General features: G+C 35.8%; 1 protein-coding gene across 3 annotated transcripts in view; it reads left to right on the top strand.

Moving 5' to 3' along the window:
- Positions 1-20,115, top strand: part of RPAP2 (RNA polymerase II associated protein 2) — a 106,010-nt gene that overhangs the window by 70,300 nt on the left and 15,595 nt on the right. Inside the window, exon 12 of one of the 3 annotated variants that reach the window (XM_081305343.1) lies at positions 7,024-7,557. The exons of the other annotated variants lie outside the window; for them this stretch is intronic. Coding sequence (XP_081161469.1) covers positions 7,024-7,027 — 4 coding nt within the window. The 3' untranslated portion in view covers positions 7,028-7,557. Of the gene's footprint in view, positions 1-7,023; positions 7,558-20,115 lie in introns of those variants that run through there. 3 annotated transcript variants of the gene reach the window in all.

Raw genomic sequence — 20,115 nt, 5'->3', positions numbered from 1 at the left:
GGATCAAACCCAGCGCCCCGCGCATGTCAGGCGAGCGCGTTACCGCTTGAGCCACATCCCCAGCCCAGGTGTATTCTTTCTTTGTTGTCTTTAAACACTTTCCTTTAGCTGTCATGGTAGCACACACCTGTATTCCGAGAAACTTGGGAGTCTGAGACAGAAGGATCACGATTTTGAAGCCAGCATTGGCAACTTAATGAGACCATGTCTCAAAATATAAAAGGGCTGGAGGTGTATGGCTCAGGGGTAGAGAACCTCTGGGTTCAATCCTAAGTACCACCAAAAAAAAAAAAAAAAACTTCCATTTAATTTGTATATCATAGACACTTGACACCTCTTAATATTCTTCCTGTCTCTGACTTCTCTTTCCCCACTTTGATCATTCTAGTTAATAGTAAAGTCATAGGGTTCTTGGAGATAAAATGCAAATGCTTCCATTTTGCTCCTTTTTAAAACAATTTTTACAAAGTTTTAAAGCAGATTATAATAACCAGAGGGTAAGACAAAGTTTGAAATTATCTGGTTCTCACTATTACTATTTTATGTTGTCCCAGCAGCCATTTTAAATGAAGAATTTGGGAGTTAGCTATTTGTCATTTTAGTATAAATCAAATATATTGTGTGTTAGGAGGGAGATGTCAAAATACACAAGCTTAATACTGAAAATCCCAGTGTAGCAAAAGCATTTGAGAAATTAGTACAGACTGCTTGGTGAACACCTACAATATCTGTATTGGTGAAATCAATCACATTATAAAAACTGAATATTCTTGGCTATTTTAGCTTCATTTTATTTACTGATTTTTTTCCAATGACTTTTTCAAACCCCACATTATGTTTTTCATATAGTGGTTTTCAATTGTTGTAACGTAGCATACTGTACGGCAAAAGTGTTTCAGGAGAACAAAGCAACTGCCAGGTGATAACTATTTTCCTCTGGTTTCAATGCTGAGAAAAATGTTGCTCATTTAAAACACTAAGACTTAAAACCATTTTCATATGCTCCAAAATCAGATTCTCCAAACCTATAAAATTACCATGCCACTAATTCTCAACTACTATACATTTAGTTGTATGGTTATACATTGAAAGTAATCATTAAGATATGTACCTTGGGAGGCTGGGGATGTGGCTCAAGCAGTAGCGCGCTCGCCTGGCATGCGTGCGGCCCGGGTTCGATCCTCAGCACCACATACCAACAAAGATGTTGTGTCCGCCGAGAACTAAAGAATAAATATTAAAAATTCTCTCTCTCCTCTCTCCTCTCTCTCTCTCTCTCTCTTTTTTTTTTTTTTTTTTTATTGGATGTTCACAACATTACAAAGCTCTTGACAAAAAAGATATGTACCTTGGCCGGGCACAGAGGTGCATGCCATGATCCCAAAAAACCAGGAGACTGAGGCAGGAGGATCACAAATTCAAAGCCAGCCTCAGCAACATAATGAGACACGTCTCATCCTAAAAAGGGATAGGGATGTGACTCAGTGGTTAAGCACCCCTGGGTTCAATCCCTGGTACAAAAAAAAAAAAAAAAAAAAAGTCTTTCCTGGTAGGGCAGGGGGGAGTGTATATAAAGAAAGACCTTTTATATAACTTAAAAGAATATATGACCCCCTCCTGTCCCAGTTTAAAATAAGGGAGAGGAATAGTGAATACAGACTTCTCTTTTGAGTAATGAGGTTAAAAATCAAACAGTACAATTTGTTTTGGCTAGAAAGAGACAAGCATGTTTGTAGGGCATGGGGAAGGATCTAGTAAAGAAAAATAATTTGAAGCTGATGGTAGGATGGAGAGTACAAATACCTAATAAAAGTCCTAAGGGTGCATAAAGAACTGAGATCAGACACAGAAGGTAAAATAACTTGAATAGGAGAGAAATAGTACATCTTCCAAGACCAGAGGGGGAAAAAAGTGAAGAACGGTGTGGCTATTAGATACCCCTTGGAAGTAGGAGGAAAATTTTTTAAACCATGCCCGACAACTTAATTTTTCAATGAAGTGGAATTTGAGGTTGTGTTCTAGAGGTGACGCTTGTATGGAGAGTGAAAATAGTGGTAGTCATTGAGATGATTCAGAAAAGGAGGTAACCAAGGGTAAGAAAAAACTGACAGGTGACAGTAAGTGTCCAGATGAGGCTAGTGAGCATGGGTTTATAGTAGTAATAGTATAGATTCCCTGATCTCCTTTTCTTCCTTCCACAAACCTACCCCAGTAGTTTTCAGCCATCTTGTTGTAGGTGAGAAAAAAGTATGTTGCAACATTGATCTCAGGTTTTTAATAATTTTTTTTTTTAGTTGTTGCTGAACCTTTATTTTTTATTTGCTTATTTATATGTGGTACCGGGAATCAAACACAGTGCCTCACATGTATAAGTCAAGCACTCTACCTCTGAGCTACAACTTCAGCCCCTCAGGTTGTAGTTTTGATGGGTAGGATAACTAAGACAAGGAAGCCGAAGGTTCAGAAGAGTGATGTAAGAGATTAGTTCAAGAAATCATAACAAACATAATTGGTAAAGGATAATGAAGTTACTTTAGGAAGAAAATTGGTTATCTCAATCAAGTGTCTCTTGTGCCCCTCTTCCCAGAATTATATCCTTTTTTAAAATAATAATAATAATTATTATTTTTTTTAGTTGTAGTTGGACACAATATGTTTGTTTTTTATTTATTTATTTTTATGTGGTGCTGAGGATCAAACTCAGGGCCTCACATGCACTAGGCAAGTGCTCTATCACAGAGCCACAACCCCAGCCCCCCAAAATTGTATCTTGAACTCTGATATCTCTCCTAGTTTATAGGTCCAAAAACTTTGTTCTTTTTGCTGGGTATCTCCATCTGGATATTCCTCAGGCATTTGAGATTGAACTCAACTTTTCTTTCAGATATCCCCCTATTCCTTTTGGTGGCATTTGCATCTTCCTAATTACCTATAATTAAAATCTGACTGTCTTATGCTTCTCTTGCCCTTTATTTCCCATAATCAGTCTGCCTTTATAACTTATTTTAAACATTTTTCTCTTCCTACTGCTACTAATTCACGTCAAGCCTTCATTATTTTCTGAGACTGCTGTAATTAGCTTCCTAAACAGATCTCCTTACCAAGTTTCTCTTCACTCAACTAGTCCATTCTTTTTTCACTAAAGTTTAACTCCAAAATCCTAGTGCCAGGTCAGGTATGGTAGCATACTCCTGTAATCCCAGAGGCTCAGGAGGCTCAGGAAGATGCAAGTTTAAGGCCAGCCTCAGCAACTTAGCAGGACCCTATCTCAAAAATTTTTTTAAAAGGGGTGTGGGCTAAGGATGTATCTCAGTGGTTAAGCACCCTGAGTTTGATCCCTAGTAAAAAAAAAAAAAAAAAAAATCCTTGCGCCTTCCTAGCTCCTACCACATAATTTTGCCAAAATACAAGGCCCTTCTGAAGTAGCTCCAACCTGCCTATCCTATTCTTATTTATCATTAGTTTGTGTCCACTGTTTCCCCTTACAGTCACCTTTGATAGCACTGTGGCCTGTGCTTGAAATTCCTTTTTGTATCTCTCTAACCTAGCCTTCATGGCCCCCTTCAACGTCATGATCTTCTTAGAAGTCTTCCTTAAGACACCATGCCAGATAAAAAACATTTGGTTTAAATTCCACAAATAAGACATCTCTTTTGAATAGTATAAATTACCTTCTGCTTTGTTATGTAGTTAAATGTAAAAATATTTTATTATTCAGATTCTTCCAACAATGTAACAATTATTATAGATTATTAGAACTTCACAAGTTTATTCAGATCAGAAGTTTAGGGCCTGATGGCATGTGCCTATAGCCCAACCTATTCAGGAGGCTGAGGCAGGAGGATCACTTGAGCGCAAGAGTTTGAGGCCAGCCTGAGCAACCTAGCAAGATTCCATCTCAAAAAAATTTTTTTAACTGACCTTCAAATTTAGGGGTTCTTAATACTTGCTATTCATTAGAATTCTATAGGGAGTTTTTAAAAAATATTTTTTTAATTTTTTTTAAGAGAGAGAGAATTTTTTTAATTTTTTTTTTTTTTTTTTTTTTTTTTTTTTTTTTTTTTTTTTTTAGATTTTGGCAGACACAACATCTTTGTTTGTATGTGGTGCTGAGGATCGAACCCAGGCCGCACGCATGCCAGGCGAGCGGGCTACCGCTTGAGCCACATCCCCAGCCCTTTAAAAAATATTGATGGCTAATTCAAAAATTTTAGTTAGCTGATTTTTGGTGAGTCCTAACCATAAGGTTTTTTTTTATATATATATTTTTAGTTGCCAATGGATCTTTATTTATTTATATGCAGTGCTGAGAATCGAACCCTGTGCCCCACACATGCCAGGCAAGCATTCTACCACTGAGCTACAACCCCTGCCACCATAGTATTTTTTTTAACTTCCCCAATTGATTATAATTTATACAAAAAGAATTAGGAACTAGTGTCTTAATTCTGGTGCTTATTTGATGTGCCAAGTGGAAAGCTTCTAAATCATTTGACTTAGCTATGTCTACCAGGATTTGCTTAATTAAAGGTATGCAGCTTTCTTCTGAAGTCTTTGTTAGTTACTGATGTTGGAAGGTACCTCTCGGCTATCACAGAAAAAAGAATGAATTAGAAGCAGTAGACTTGTCAGTTTTCATTAGCATGTTTGTTTTGTAATGACAGATTTCAAAATTTATTTGAAAAGCACAAACAGGTGGGCCTTTGAAAATCATAAGATCTGCTAAGCTCTTGAAATGAATCAGACATGTGAGCTAGTGTGGTCTAGTGGTTAAACGTGTAGACTAGTAGAAGTACTTCTGGGGTTATTTGCTCATCTTTACTGACTTACATGACCTTAAGAAAGTCACTTGAGCCTCACCCTGTAGCTAGCCCATGCTGCAGCTTCACAGAAAGACCAAAGACCAACAAATTAATCTCATAAGTTTTTTTTTACAAAATTAGAAATCACTGTAATTTCTTATGTTTGAATCAGTGACCACAAGAGGAACAACTGGGAAAGAAAATTGGCATCTTTAAGGGAAACAAACTCATCCCACTCAGATTTAGAAAGTCACCCACCACCAGTTTTAAAGTGTCTGAATTTTAAACTCAGCTCTGACTTCTTGATATCTGTTTCTTTATAGATGGTGAAGCCATGTTTACTCTACTTAAAAATATTAACAACAGGGCTGGGGTTGTGGCTCAGAGGTTGTACGCTCACCTAGTACATGTGAGGCATTGGGTTTGATCCTCAGCACCACATAAAAATAAAGGTATTGTGTCCACCTACAACTAAAAAATATTTTTAAAATATATTAACAACAAAACTTAGAAACTTAGAAAAGTACACAGAAGTAGTTAACCCCAGCACAAGCCCAATCATTTTATGGAAAAGGAAAAGCTCTTCAACAGGGTGAATTTTGGTCCATGCTTTGTGCGCCCATGTGGCTGTTATTTTATTTTTTAAGAGGAAGAGAGGGGCCACAGACAAGTGTTTTCAAGGACTCACTAATGGAAATGAATCTTCTGCTTTTTCCTCAGGAAGAAACAAATGAGGTAGAAAAAGAGTTAATGTTAAATATGAAATTCTAGTTATTTGCCAGATAAGAATCCCTCAATATTTTCAGTATCTAAGAGAAGCATTTTGCAAAATGGGGTGTGAGCCCTCAACTTTCTGAAAATAGATGACATTTTGACCCTTTGTGTTACTGATCACAGCTCCCCTTTGTTTCAGTTTTGAGTGTATGGTTGGGCAGACAGAGCTATTCTGGTTTAATGCTTTATCATTTAGAATTGTTCATGTAGAGAAGGGAAAATCCCACTTCATTTTTTAGAAGATGGCAAAATATGAGTAAGGTTATAATTGTCATTGCCATGTAAAAAGAAAGGAATCGCAGGACTTGATAGATAAGCAAGATACCTTTGTGGAAAAGGTATCTATTTTTAGCATTTTTCTTAACCAGTATGACTCCAAATAAATCCTTCACCCTTTCTCAAGCCTCAAGAATTTCACCTATTTAAAAGGAAACCCAAGCGCTGGGGTTGTGGCTCAGTGGTAGAATACTTACCTAGCACACATGAGGCTCTGGGTTCAATCCTCAGCACCACATAAAAATAAAATACAGGTTATTGTGTTCACCTACAACTAAAAACCAAATATTTAAAAATTTAAAAAAAGAAAACCCAAGGGGTTGGGGATATAGCTCAGGTGGTAGAATGCTTGCCTAGCATTCACAAGGCCCTGGGTTCAATCCCAGCACCACCAAGAAAGAAAGAAAAAAAGGAAACCCGATAGGTTAAGACTAAATCACTCTTGAGAAAATTAGGTAGTATAACCTCATAAAAAGAGACTACATACACTTAACCCTCATCTTTTTAAGTTTTTTATTTACCTGTGCCATTATTAATAAAAGTATCTCACCTATCCCAGCAGGATTTTGCTTTTGTTTGGTTCTAAGCCCCCAAAATGCAGGTATTGGAATGTTCATTTAGTTTAACTGGTGAAGTGATAAACACAGTGCTTGTACACGTAAACAGTGAAACTATTTCTGTTTAGCAAAAATATTTCTCATTCCTGTTCCTTCCCGGATCTAAATTCTGGAGTATGAGAAAGTGTGAAAGGTTTTTTTTTTTTTCTTTTAAGCAGTCTTTGCATCTTTATCACCTTTATGTGTGTTATCAGCAGAACAGGTTTCCCTACTGCAGTAGAACTCTGTATGAACCCAGTAATTTCTCAAATCTGATAGGTACAGAAAAGTGTGTGGCTTTTCACTTCCTGTCCCTTCCTCTAACCCCAAACCATAGTGAAGCTTGCTTTCTGGTGACATTTATTCGCATAGACATTCTTACAGCTCTTTCTTCCAGTAAGATTATGTTATGTGAAGAGTATTATTCAGTGTCATTTTATAACAACCTACCAATTTGATTCTGTGAATTCAGAAATCAATATGAACTCTTAAAAAATTCCCTATAAGAGTTATTGCTTCTTTCAGTTTTGAGGGTGAGGGTCAGATTCAGAGATATCTGTGCTTTATCATTTCAGATAGAAGCCTGATGTGATCTTTACACATATCACCCAGGATTGGTCAGGACTCAATCATTCAGATGGTGCTATGATGAATAATGTTCCACAAGCTGCAGTATGGAGTCCACTGAGGTTCAATAAGAGTACAGTGAACAAGGAAATAGGGACCAGAATGAGGAAGGTCATTTAAAAATCCAAGTTTATTACTGATTTTTATTGTATTAAAAAAATGGATAACAGAGTTTAATCAGTTATTTAGCTCTAGTTGCTCAATAAACCACAACTTTAACTCTTTATATAACTTTCTCTGTTACAAACCAGTGATTTATGGATAACATACTTCTGAGGCTTAAATCAAGAGTTTGTATAGCTCCAGATCCTTGAATATAATGATTTATAAAAATTGCCAACTTTTAATTTAAAACCTCTTATTTCAGTTCTCATGCCCAAACTTAAGAAACTCCTTACTAGCATGTATAATAATACCTGTTAACCAGATGTTGTATGATAGCCCAATAACAACAAATAGAGGGACTTATCCTAACCAGACTTTTGTGTTCTGTCTTTTTGATGTGTAGCATATGTGGAGCAGTCGGCTAAATAAAGGTCTTATCAATAAGATGCTGTTTGAGGCTTGGCATTTTGCTTTTGTTGTCATGACACTTACCATATGGTAAAGAACTAGTTGTAGGAGGCTATCTGGCTTTTCAGAATTGAGATTTGAATCAGTGGCATTTTCATGAGAACATTCCTCTCTTGTTTGTGATTTATACATTGCAAACTTTTATCATATAGTTTTTTTCAAATTATTTTCTCTAACATATAGACTGTGTTAAGTCATTATTTTACTGTCACCTGTGTAGGTTTTTATGTATACTTAAAAGAAATTAAATTTGGGGCTGGGGCTCAGCGGTAACGCACTTGCCTGGCATGTGTGAGGCACTGGATTCAATTCTCAGCACTGCATATAAATAAATGAAATAAACATCTATCATCAACTTTTAAAAAAAGGAAGAAATTTAAGTATAAAAACTTTGTTTTTACCCACTGCCAATCACATTCTATGCTGAGTATTTTAAAGGTATTTCCTATAGAAAACACAGTATTAAAGGGGCTGGGGATGTGGCTCAAGCAGTAGCATGCTTGCCTGGCATGCACAGGGCACTGGGTTCGATCCTCAGCACCACATAAAAATAAAATAAAGATGTTGTAGCCACTGAAAACTAAAAAAAATTAAATATTAAAAAATTCTCTCTCTAAAAAAAACATTATTAAATATCAACGCTGGTATATTACTATTTTTTAATTAAGCAAAGTTATCTGGGCCCACAGTGTTCTTTGATATTCATTATTAGAAGTTTCAGGATTCAAAGAGAGGTTTCAGTCCCTTTTATTGCATAACAGGGCAGGGGTTGTTCTTTAATGAAAAGGTTAAACAGGTAAATGATTAGTTTATCATAATTAATAGTACACAGATAAAGAATTAAGAAAAAAGAGGAGTCTCAGGAGTCCCTTTAACCAAAAAAGGGTAGAAGTGTAGGTGTTTGATAAGATCCTGCAGTCATACTCCAAAAGTAACTAGGAGATTTTATTTTATAATACGTTTTTGTGAGGTGAAAGGTGCTTTTTATATTTTGAAGTAATGGATTTGAACAATACTTATATTCTGAGTCACTACATTTTAGGGAAACTAGAAGCTTGAAGGGAGTATAGGAAAGAACACCAATAGCAATAAGGAGTGGTTGTATGGCATCTGTGAGGAAAGATGAAAAGGACTTGGAGTTAAAGAGAAACATTTTCTAAACTATGAAGAAATAACTTTAAAAGCTTGCCCACCAAAAACCCCTAAAAGTTCCACAAAGGAAAAAATAAAATTCTGTAAGAGAGATTTATAAAGTGAGAAATAGTATCTAGAATTTAAGGTTTGCTAACCATTATAGAAGCTCACATAGAAATGTAAACTCTCCAGCCTTTGAGATCATAGAGCTAGTTCATTAGCTGTCTTGTAAAAAGGGATCAAATCATTACTTTAATAAAGGGTCTTAGCTGGGTGTGATAGCACACACCTGAAATCCCAGCTACTTGGGAGGCTGACGCAGGAAGGTCACTTATCCTGAGCAACTTACCTAGATCCTGTCTCAAAAAAAAATAATTTTTAAAAAGTGCTCAGTGGTAGAGCACTTGCCTGGCATGCATGAGGCCCTGAGTTATCACAAAAAAAAGGGGTGGAGGGGTCTTGAATCTGGTTGCACATACCTGTAGTCCAGCTACTGGAGGCTAAAGTGGGAAGATCATCTGAATCCCAGGAGTTTGGGGCAAGCCTGAGCAACACAGCAGGAGTCCAGTCTTCAAAAAACAAAAGGCAGAATTTGAATCTTTTCTTAATTATTCATTTTGCAATGAGATCTTGCTGTGTTGCTCAGGCTGGTCTTGCACCCCTGGGTTCCAGTGACCCTACCACCTCAGCCTCCCAAGTAGCTGGACTAGAGGTGTGTATAATCCAGACATCATCATACATAGCTAATTCTCAACAGAAGTAGACTGAAAGGGAGTATGGATCCCAAACTCATTGTGTGTCCTCATTTTGCTACTACATTCTGCTTCTCTTCATTCACTTAAAATAAATAAAAAATATACCCCATGAAAAAATGGTAAGTCAGAATTACACAGAAATAAAGACCCATAGAAAATAAGTGCTGGCAAGAATAAGGAGAAAAAGGAACTTTTACACACTTTTGTTGGTATGGAAATTAGTATAGCCATTATGAAAAATAGTATGGAGTTTCCTTAAAAAATTAAAAGTAGATCTGCCATATGCTCCAGTTACCATATGCTCCAACAGTCCTGCTACTGGGGTTATATTCACAGGAAATGAGATTGGTATGTCAAAGACACATCTGCACTCACATGTTCATTGCAATGTTTATTCACAATAGATAGCTAAGATACTTAGGAATCAACCTAAGTATCCATCGAAAGAACATGTGATATATATTTAGACAAATGGAAAAAATCTTGTCATTTTTGACAGTATAGATGAATCTGGGGGATACTATGTTAAGTGAAAAAAAAGCCATGAAAGATAAATATTGCATGATCTCACTTATATGTGGAATCTAAAAAAAAATGTTGGATTCATAGAAGCAGAGAGTAGAATGGAGATGATTGCCAAGAATGCGTGGTCAGGGAGAGAAGGGGATTCAGGAGATATTGGACAAAGGATATAAAATTTCAGTTAAGAAAATAAGAGTTCTGGGCTGGGGATATGGCTCAAGCGGTAGCGCGCTCTCCAGGCATGTATGCAGCCCGGGTTCGATCCTCAGCACCACATACAAATAAGGATGTTGTGTCCGCCGAAAACTAAAAAAAAATAAATATTAAAAAAAGAAGAGTTCTATTGTACAGCATAACTATAGTTAATAACAATGTGTTCTCAAAAATCTTGAGAGTAGATTTTTTTAAAGATATTTATTTTTTAGTTGTAGTTGGACACAATATTTTATTTATTTTTATGTGGTGTTGAGGATCGAACCCAGGGCCTCACACATGTGAGGCAGGTACTCTACCACTGAGCCACAGCCACAGCCCCTTGAGAGTATATTTTAAGTGTTCTTATGAGACACAAAAAAAGTACTCAAGGAAATACATATGTTGGTTAGTTTGATACAGCCATGCCACAAGGTACACATACTTTAAAATATATTGTACACCATAGATGTTATAAAATTATAAGATACAAGGATTAGGACTGTAACTGGGTGATATAGCACTTGTCTAGGATATACAAGACCCTGGGTTTAATCCCCACCACCACCAAAAAAAAAAAAAAAAAAAAAAAAGGTGTGGTGGCACACACCTATACCCAGCAACTTGAGAGGCTGAGGCAGAAGGATGACAAATTCAAGGCCACCATCAGCAACTTAGCAAGGCCCTAAGCAACTTATCAAAACCCTCTCTCAAAATTTAAAAAGAAAGGTGGGGGTGAGATGTGGCTCAGTAGTTAAGCACCCCTGGGTTCAATCCCATGTCAAAAAAAAAAAAAGAGGATTATATCCAAAATTCTTCTACTGTGGCCAACTACATCTCATATCATTTAGAATGATAATTTCCTCCTCTTTTATGTTTCACTTACTAAGTAAGTACTTCTGATCCAAGCAATCACGCCGTGCTCCAATTCTTTGCTCCACATTTTCCTCTGCAGGAATGGAAGTGAATTATAAGCTACCAACCAAAGCTATGGCACTTAGCACTATTCATTTTTGGCAGTCTTAGCACTTCCCAGACAACACTTGTCTGGGAAGTACTAAGACACAAGTCAAATGGATGTGAAGAGGGAAAATACCAGAAAAAGTAGAAAGTCATGATGTAGTATTAGGTCTGCCTTATAGATTTAAGCTCACTCACCTTACTGGTTGATGCTTTGAAACATTTCTGGCAGGAAGATGCAGCTATGTGCAACCAAGGAAAGAGTTACAATATGCCTTCTATTGTTTTCTCTAAAAATGAAAGAAGGAAAATTTTATGAAGAAAACATTCCAAGAATCATAGTAAGTAAGTGGCCTCTCAAGATGGTTTTCATTCAACAAGTAATTATTGATCATTGGCATGTGATAGGCATGAAGGATATACTGAACAAGATAAATTGGATGGGAGATAGATAAACAAATAATATCATTAGACAATTAGTAAGGACAATGGAGAAAATAAAATAAGGAGATAGAGGAAGTGTGAGGCTGGATTTCAAATGGGAGAAATAACATTTAAACAAAAATGAATCACTTGAAGGAGTCCACCAGGCAGAGATCTGGGGAAAGAATATCCCCAAGCAAACTCCTGAAATAGTTGTAAACTTAACCTAAGTGAGTTGAGACAGGATTGGTCAGTATTGCTGAAGTGAAGTGAGTAAGGGAAAGCACTGTCTCCAGGTGGAAGATTTTATAAGATATTTTTGGTGTCTAAACATTCTTCATTCTTTAGTGATCCAGTCTGTAAAAGCTCTTTCCCAGGTCAGACCCTGAATATTTTAGAGCTAAATAATTAAATTTGTAATTCTTATCTCCTGTTATAATTGCCATTATCAGAGCTATATTGTATATAAGACATCATTAGTAACTGAGTTATTCATTCTAAATTAAAATTGGTGCATAGTTGATCTTCTAGTTCAGGAGTCGGTACACTTTTAAAGGGACAGAACATAAACATTTTTATCTTTGCTAACTCTACACCTCACAGCTACTCAGTTCTACTGTTGTACTATGAAAGCAGCCATAGGATAAGTAAATAAATGGGTATAGCTATAATCCAATAAAACTTTCATTTACAAAAATAAGTAGCAAGCTGCATTTGGCCCATCATGGACCAGTTAGTCCATTGACTTGTTCTTGTACATTGAGAAGTGTTACAGTTTGGATCTGGAATGTCTTTGAAAGGCTCATGTGTTCAAGGCTTGATCTCTATCTAGTACAGCAACAGTGGTAGGACTTTTAAGAAATGATTGGATTACAAATTTGGATTACAAATTATTAAATCACTAACCTCATCAGTGATTTAATCCATTGATGTATTCATAATTTGAATGGACCTTTAAGAATAGTAGAAACTTTAAGAGGTCAGATATAATTGAACTGGACCTTGGGGCTGTGCCCTTGGAGACTATATATTGTTCCCAGTTCCTTCATCTCTCTTACTCTGCTTCTAGCTGCCATGAGGTTAGCAGCTTTTCTCTACCACACTCTGTATACCATGATGCCTCACCTCAGACCCAAAGCAAAGATGCTGGTTGATCTTGGACTGAAACCTCTGAAACTGTGAGCCAAAATAAATTTTTCCTCTCTTAATCATGTTTTTCTCAGGTATTTTGTCAGAATGATAAAAAGCTGACTGATACAAAAAGTGCTAATATGGTGAAGCAGCAATTGCAGTTCTATAATCATTCATCCAATTAAGAAAACAAGCCTGTGCAGAAAAAAATATATGGATAAATAAAATATGATCTCGAGTCTTCTCCCAGCCTAGTGAGTTAGACAAAATTTATACAACTAAAAATACATTCCATAAATGTATAAAAATGACTATAAACAATGTATTCATATGATTGAAACAATTAAAAAAAAAGGCCCAAAGAAAACAAAATTTCTCTTTTTTAAAAAGGGAGTAATGTGATCACATCTGTGAGAGAGGACTGTGATGGCAACTGTGAAGAACATACTGGAATGGGAGACCACTGGGGAGGCTGTAGCAGGAGTCCAAGCAAGAGATGATTCATCTGAATTAGGACAAGGATAGTGAGAACGGAGTGGATGAAATGGAATCAGGAAGCACCTCAGAGGACCGTCAGCAAAACTTGGTGACTGATTGAGCATAGAATATTAAAGGGTAAGAGATAAAGATGACTAAGGTTAGCATGTTCAAGGCCATGGGATCACTCCCCAGAACCAAAAGAAAAAGGAAAAAAAAAAAAAAGATGACTGAGACTTCTAGTACCAGAATGCTTTGATGGAAACAAGAAGTCAGAAATTCAGGTTTGAACATAATGCATTTGAGGTATCTTTTAGGCATCTAAGGGAAGGAAAAAAACAGAAGTTAGAGATTTGAATCATCAATATTCAAAGCCATGAGGTGGAATTCAGTGCAAAAAGAAGAGAGTCAATATGAAAATTAAGGCCTATCATTAATGAGCTAGTTAGAAAAGCAAACAGGAAAGATTATGAAGAATCAGAGGTGGAAAGAAAGTCACAATTGAGTGTGTCACAAAAGCCAAAAGGAGGAGAATTCTAGGAAGAAAGGAAGTGATATCACATACTACAGAGTAAATTGGGAAGAGAATGGAAAAAAGGCTTTTAGATGTGGCAGTTAGGAGACTGTTATTGACAATTCTGGTAATAAGTCTTTGTTCATTTGTCATTGAGACTGGTAAGCACACACAAACTGTGTTCCTCAGTTCTTTATGGTTTACAAAGCCCTCTTCCATGATTACTGCTAACAAAAGCAGACTCTAGATAGAACCCTATTTTCCAAGCTCAATGCAGTATTCCTGCACATTAGATAGATCCTCAAACTCCATTCAGTCCTACAACACTTGTCATTAGGACTGCAGGTGCCCTAAAAAAAGAATCCCATCAATTCATTAGTAGCATCTTTGAAAATAACTACAATTTAACCCTTATCATTAATCAAAACCATAGTGATCTGCTAAAATGTTATGATCTTGCCTCTGATTTATCTATGCAAGCAGACAGCCTTTTGTTACAAAAATGACATGAAAATTCAGAAGGTGCCTAGTAAGGAGCCAGGCTGGAGGCATAGGTATATACTTGCTATTAACTAATAAAACAAACATGTTAAAGTAGTTGAGACAAGGAATTTGGAAAACATAACGATTATATATCATCCATATTTAACTTCAAATATAAATTACTTTGGGTGCTGGGGCTGTAGCTCAGTGGCAGAGTGCTTGCCTAACATGCATGAAGCACTGGGTTTGATCCTTAGCATTACATAAAAATAAATGAAGGCATGCTGTCCATTTGCAATTATAAAAAAAATTAATGTAAATTACTTTGGAAAGAAGCAAATCCATGGAGAGGAGGGAAAGGGTAGGTATTAGGGAATGAAATTAATCAAACTATGTTATGTACAAATATGACATAATGAATCCCACTTATGTATAATTATAATGCACCAATTTTTTTAAAAGGTGTGCTTTTGTAAATCATAATTTTCTTAAATTCTCCTTAAAATTCAGAAATCAAAATTTTCAAGGGGGGGCTAGGGTTGTGGCTCAGTGATAGAGTGCTCACCTAGTATATATGAGGCACTGGGTTCGATCCTCAGCACCACATAAATATAAAATAAAGATATTGTGTCAACCTAAAACTAAAATATATATATAAATTTTTTCAGGGCTCAGCATCTTTCTTGATTATAACTTGTCAAAACATTCTCCATTTTTAATATTCATGAGCCTGGCTTCTAATTTTTTAAACAAAGTGTAATTTTATGTAACTTCAAAAATAACCCACTGAATTATTAACATTTAAGAAGTACACAGGAACTAATAGAGGATATATATATTCATTTATACCTAAACTTAGCTTATAACTCTCAGCAAGTTGTTATATAGTTCTGTAATCATTTACATTCTATATTAAGGACTAGGGGTGTGAAAGAATTCTTATCAGTAAAAGGGAAATAAAGGGAATAAATACAGTGAAAGGAAATATCGTTGCCTATCTTTCCAGGTGTTTTAGTCAGTTTTTTCACTGCTGTGAAAAAAGAACAAAAAGAACACTTTTAAGGGAAGAAGTTTATTTTGGGGTTCATGTTTTCAGAAGTCTCAGTTCATAGATGGCTCCATTCCTCGGGGCTTGAGGTGAGATAGTACATCATGGTAGAAGAGTGTAGCAGAAGGAAGCTGTTCACATGATGATCAGGAAGCAGAGAGAGACTCCACTTGCCAGATAAAATATATCCCAAAGGCATGCTTTCAGGGACCCACCTGCTCCAGCAACACCCCTACCCACCTCCAGTTACCACTCAGTTAATCCCTATTAGGGGATTAATTCACTGATTGGGTTAAGATTCTCATAACCCAATCATTTATCCTCTAAACCTTCTTGTATTGTCTTACACATGAGCTTTTGGGGGGATACCTTACATCCAAATCATAGAGTTCAAATATTAGAACTCAGGAAATCCTAGTTCCAGATGCCTGAGGATTGCTGTCTGTCTGCTTGATGACTTGCTGCAGAAATCTCCAGGCTCAAGTTGATATTCCTGTCTCCAACAGACATCAAACCTGTGTAATTAATCTAACAACACTTCCTTCTGCCTGCCAGCCAGTTGCAATTGTTTTTTATTTGTAGTTCTCTAAAGAAAATTTAAATCATTTTGATCCTTCTACATGTTCATTGAGGACTTGGAAGATCAAATTATAGAGTTCCATAGCCTACAAAGAATAAAAGATAGCATATTGGATAATAGCTTGGACATTTTGAGATACATGACTTAGGCTGAAAGTTCTGAACTGCTACTGTCTTTGTGATCTTGAGGAAGTTACTTTAATTTTTTGTACCTTTATTTCCTTAACATAAAATGGACATCATAACTAAATCCTTCCACATCACTCTAGTTAAAGATGCTTAGAACAAGTACATAATACATGGTAAGTACTAATAAGAAGTGTGTGGCAAATGTTCATTGGTGTTATAATCATTGTCATAATGAAAGTTATCATCTACTGTAACCTATATGAATTTTATAATAATTTTAAGGTACTTAAGTATTATTAACCCATTTTATAGACAGACCCTAAGATTTTGAGATTCAGCTTTCCCAAAATCATACAAGCATCCCTGGCAGAGCAAGGATTAGAACTAATTGTGTTTGCTGGGCATGATGGCATATGCCAGGCATAATGACACATGCCTTTAAGCCCAGAGGCAGGAGGATCACAGGTTTGAAGCCAGCCTCAGCAACTTAGCAAAGCTGCAAGCAACCTAACGAGACCCTGTCTGAAAAAATAGAAAGACCTGGGGATGTAGCTCAGTGGTCAATTGCCCTTAAATTCAATCCCTAGTATAAAAAACAAACAACAACAACAAAAAAAAAAACCTTTGTGTTCAGAGTTCCCTAGCGCCTGCCATTAGACTGGGGTTTCATCTCAGGAGCCAGGTCTAAAGAATTGAAATGGTTGCTGAGAATCCTGTTTTCAGAATTCTCAATGCAAATCCAAGCTCATTAAGAAAAGAGTATTTGATTTATGAGCAGGGTTAGCCAATTGCTCAGGAGTTTGGAGTGGGATTACATAGTTGCTTTCCTTCCCGCACCCCCACCCGAAAATCAGGTAAAGATTCTTATTAACTTTTTTTTTTTTTTGTACCAGGGATTGAACCCAGGGATGCTTTACCAGTGAGCCACATCCCCAGCCCTTTTGTTTTAAGACAGGAATCGCAAAGTTGCTGAGGCTGGCTTTGAACTTGCAATCTTCCTGCGTCCGCCTCCCAAGCCATTGGGATTATAGGCTATACCACAGTGCCCAGCCCTAGTTTTTCTTAATAAACAAAACGTTTAGGTTAATTTGAATATATCTCATGATGAATTTACTAATTTATAAAATCATTTCAGCCTTGTAAGTTTGCCAAGAAGTGTTACTATACCTAAAATGTTTACTAATTTGGCAGAGGGTTCTCTTATAAGCTTTCTCTATAACTCTTCTCTTTTGCTCTTAAAACGGATATGCAGGTTGAGAAGTCAGGTGATCATCTCTTATTTCTAGTTTAAGGGTTAATTTTGGAAATTGGGGTAAGTACTAATGGCATTTTGAGAGGTAATTGGGAAATTTTTATGTGAGCTAAATCTAGTCTACTTGAAAGAAATTATTTTGGATGTATCATGTAAATACATGCCTGTCAAGGAAATAAAGGTATAAAAAATTAAAGTAACTTCCCCAAGATCACAAAGACAGAAGCAGTTCAGAACTTTCAACCTATGTATCTCAAAATGTCCAAGCTATTATCCAATATGCTAGCTTTCATTCTTTGTAGGCTGTGGAACTCCATAATTTTTTTAAAGTTTTTTAGTTGTAGATATATACAATACATTTATTTATTTTTATGTGGTGCTAAGGATCAAACCCAGTGCTTCACATATGCTAGGCAAGTACTCTGCCACTGAGCCATAACTCCAGCCCATGAATAAAAACCATTTTAAATACACACAAAAGCTCACTTTCTGTAGAGCTGGCACATTTGATCTGCCTGCTCTGGACTTCTTGTTTTTATTTTAGCCAATGTTATCCTATCCCCAATATTTTAGGTCTTGTTGTAGGTAAGCTACAATTTACATTTTAAATTGCTTATATAATCTAAGTGTGGGTAGTCAGAGTTGGCTTCTTTTTGCCTCAGAAAAAGCTGGCCAGTTTACTAGGTTCACCTAAGTACCCGTCTTAATCTGGGCATTAGAAAAAGGGGAGTCCTATTTCCCATTATGAACTACTTGTGGGGGATACAAAGCTCATGAAGTGTGAGAACTTGGTACTCCATCCCCTAGCCATAAAGAAAAACAGGAGAAATAGAGAAGGCAGGCACTACCTGGGTTTTCCCAAATAGAATAGTCTGTTTCACTGGACTATTAAGAATCAGTTACTTTACTATCCTCTTCTTACTAAGATACTTTTAGAGATGTGGAGATCTTACCTCCTCCCCTGGAAGTCTGGCCATTTTTGGATAATACTAATATTTTTTTTTCATTTTACTTCTGCTTTCTATATAAAATTGCCAAACAAAGAAGAAATTTTATTTCTTAGAAATATTTCCAGTTCTATACTTAATAGTGCAGAACTGATCTACTCTGATTTCTTGATCTTTATTGATTTAAATCTGAGTTTTATTTACATTTGATGTGCCCAGTGGCAATGAACAAGGCTAAATAAGCATCTGAAATATTAAATCACTTTCTGAAAAAAGAATTTGTTCCCCAAAAGCTTTCCAGAAATATTTGCCTATACTGAAGTACTAAAATGTTTCTCCTGTTTTTCTAATCTTTGATCCATTTTGAGTTGATTTTTGTACAGAATGAGAATTAAGGGCAACTTTCAATCTTCTGCATATGGATATCCAGTTTTTCCAAGGACCATTTGAAGAAGCTATCTTTTCTCCAGTGTTGGGTTTTGATGCTTTTGTCAAAAAATCAGTTGGCTATAGATGTGTGGGTATATTTCTGGGATCTTCATTCTGTTCCATTGGTCTATGTGTTTCTATTTATGCTAATGCCAAGCTGTTACTATGGCTCTGTAATATGTCTTGAAATCAGGTATTATGATGCCTCCAGCTTTGCAAAGTTTGTTTTTTGCTGAAGACTGATTTGGCTATTCGGGTTCTGTTGTGCCACTGTATGAACTTTATGGCTGTTTTGTTTTTTTAATAGTTCTGTAAATAATGTCAGTGTATTTGACAGGGATTGCATTGAATTGCTTTGGTAGTATGGACATTTTTAACTATTAATTCTCCAATCCATGAACATAGGTCATTCTAGTTTTTTATTTCTTTTTTCAGTGTTTTGCAGCTTTCATCTTATAGGTCTTTCACGTCCTTAGTTAAATTTATTCCTAGGCTTTAGGTTTGATTTGGTTTGGCTTGGGATTTTTTGTAGCTATTGTAAATGGGATTACCTTTATGTTTCTTAACAAAATTGTTATTGGTATATAGAAAAGCTATTAGTTTTTGTATATTGATTTTGTACCCTATTACTTTAATGAATTAATTTATCAGTTCTAATAATCTTTTGGTGGAGTCTTTAGGTTTTTCCATATATAGAATAATATCATCTCCAAACAGAGATAATTTGACTTCTTCCCTCCTATTTGTAAGCCTTTTATTTTTTTTTTTTTCTTGCCTAATTGCTCTGGCTAAAACTTCTAGTACTACATAGAATATAAGAACCAGGGAGAATGAATACCCTTATCTTGTTCCTGATCTTAGAGTAAATGCTTTCAGTTTTTCCCCCATTCGTTATGAATGTTGGCTATGAGTTTATCATATACAGCCTTTTTTATGTTGAGGTGTGATCTTTCTGTACCTAATTTATTTAGGACTTTTGTCATGAAAGGATGCTGTATTTTATCAAGTGCTTTTATTTTTTAACTTATTTTTTGCATCTATTGAGAGATGATCACATGATTTTTATCTTTCTTTCTGGCAAGACTATATATTAATATTTATAGATTTACATATGTTGAACCATTCTTGCAACCCTAAGATGAAATCAACTTGATCATGGACAACAATCTTTTTGATGTGTTACTGAATTCTGTTGATAGTACTTCATTGAGAATTTTTGCATCTGTGTTCATCACAGATACTGGTCTATAGTATTCTCTTTCTTTCTTATACAGATTTAATTGATTGCATTAAATCTGTATAATGCTTTTGGTAGTATGACCATTTTAACAATATTAATTCTGTCTATCCAAGAACATGGGAGATCTTTGCTTCTTTTTAGGTCTTCTTCAATTTCTTTCTTTTTTATTTTATTTTGTTTTATTGGTTGTTCAAAACATTACAAAGCTTATGACATATCATCTTTCATACATTTGATTCAAGTGGGTTATGA

The sequence above is a fragment of the Spermophilus citellus genome, assembly GCF_964194105.1.
Source record: "Spermophilus citellus genome assembly, chromosome: 9".
Taxonomy (NCBI): domain Eukaryota; kingdom Metazoa; phylum Chordata; class Mammalia; order Rodentia; family Sciuridae; genus Spermophilus; species Spermophilus citellus.
Note: the sequence above shows the minus strand (reverse complement) of the source record. Positions and strands in the feature narration are given on the sequence as shown.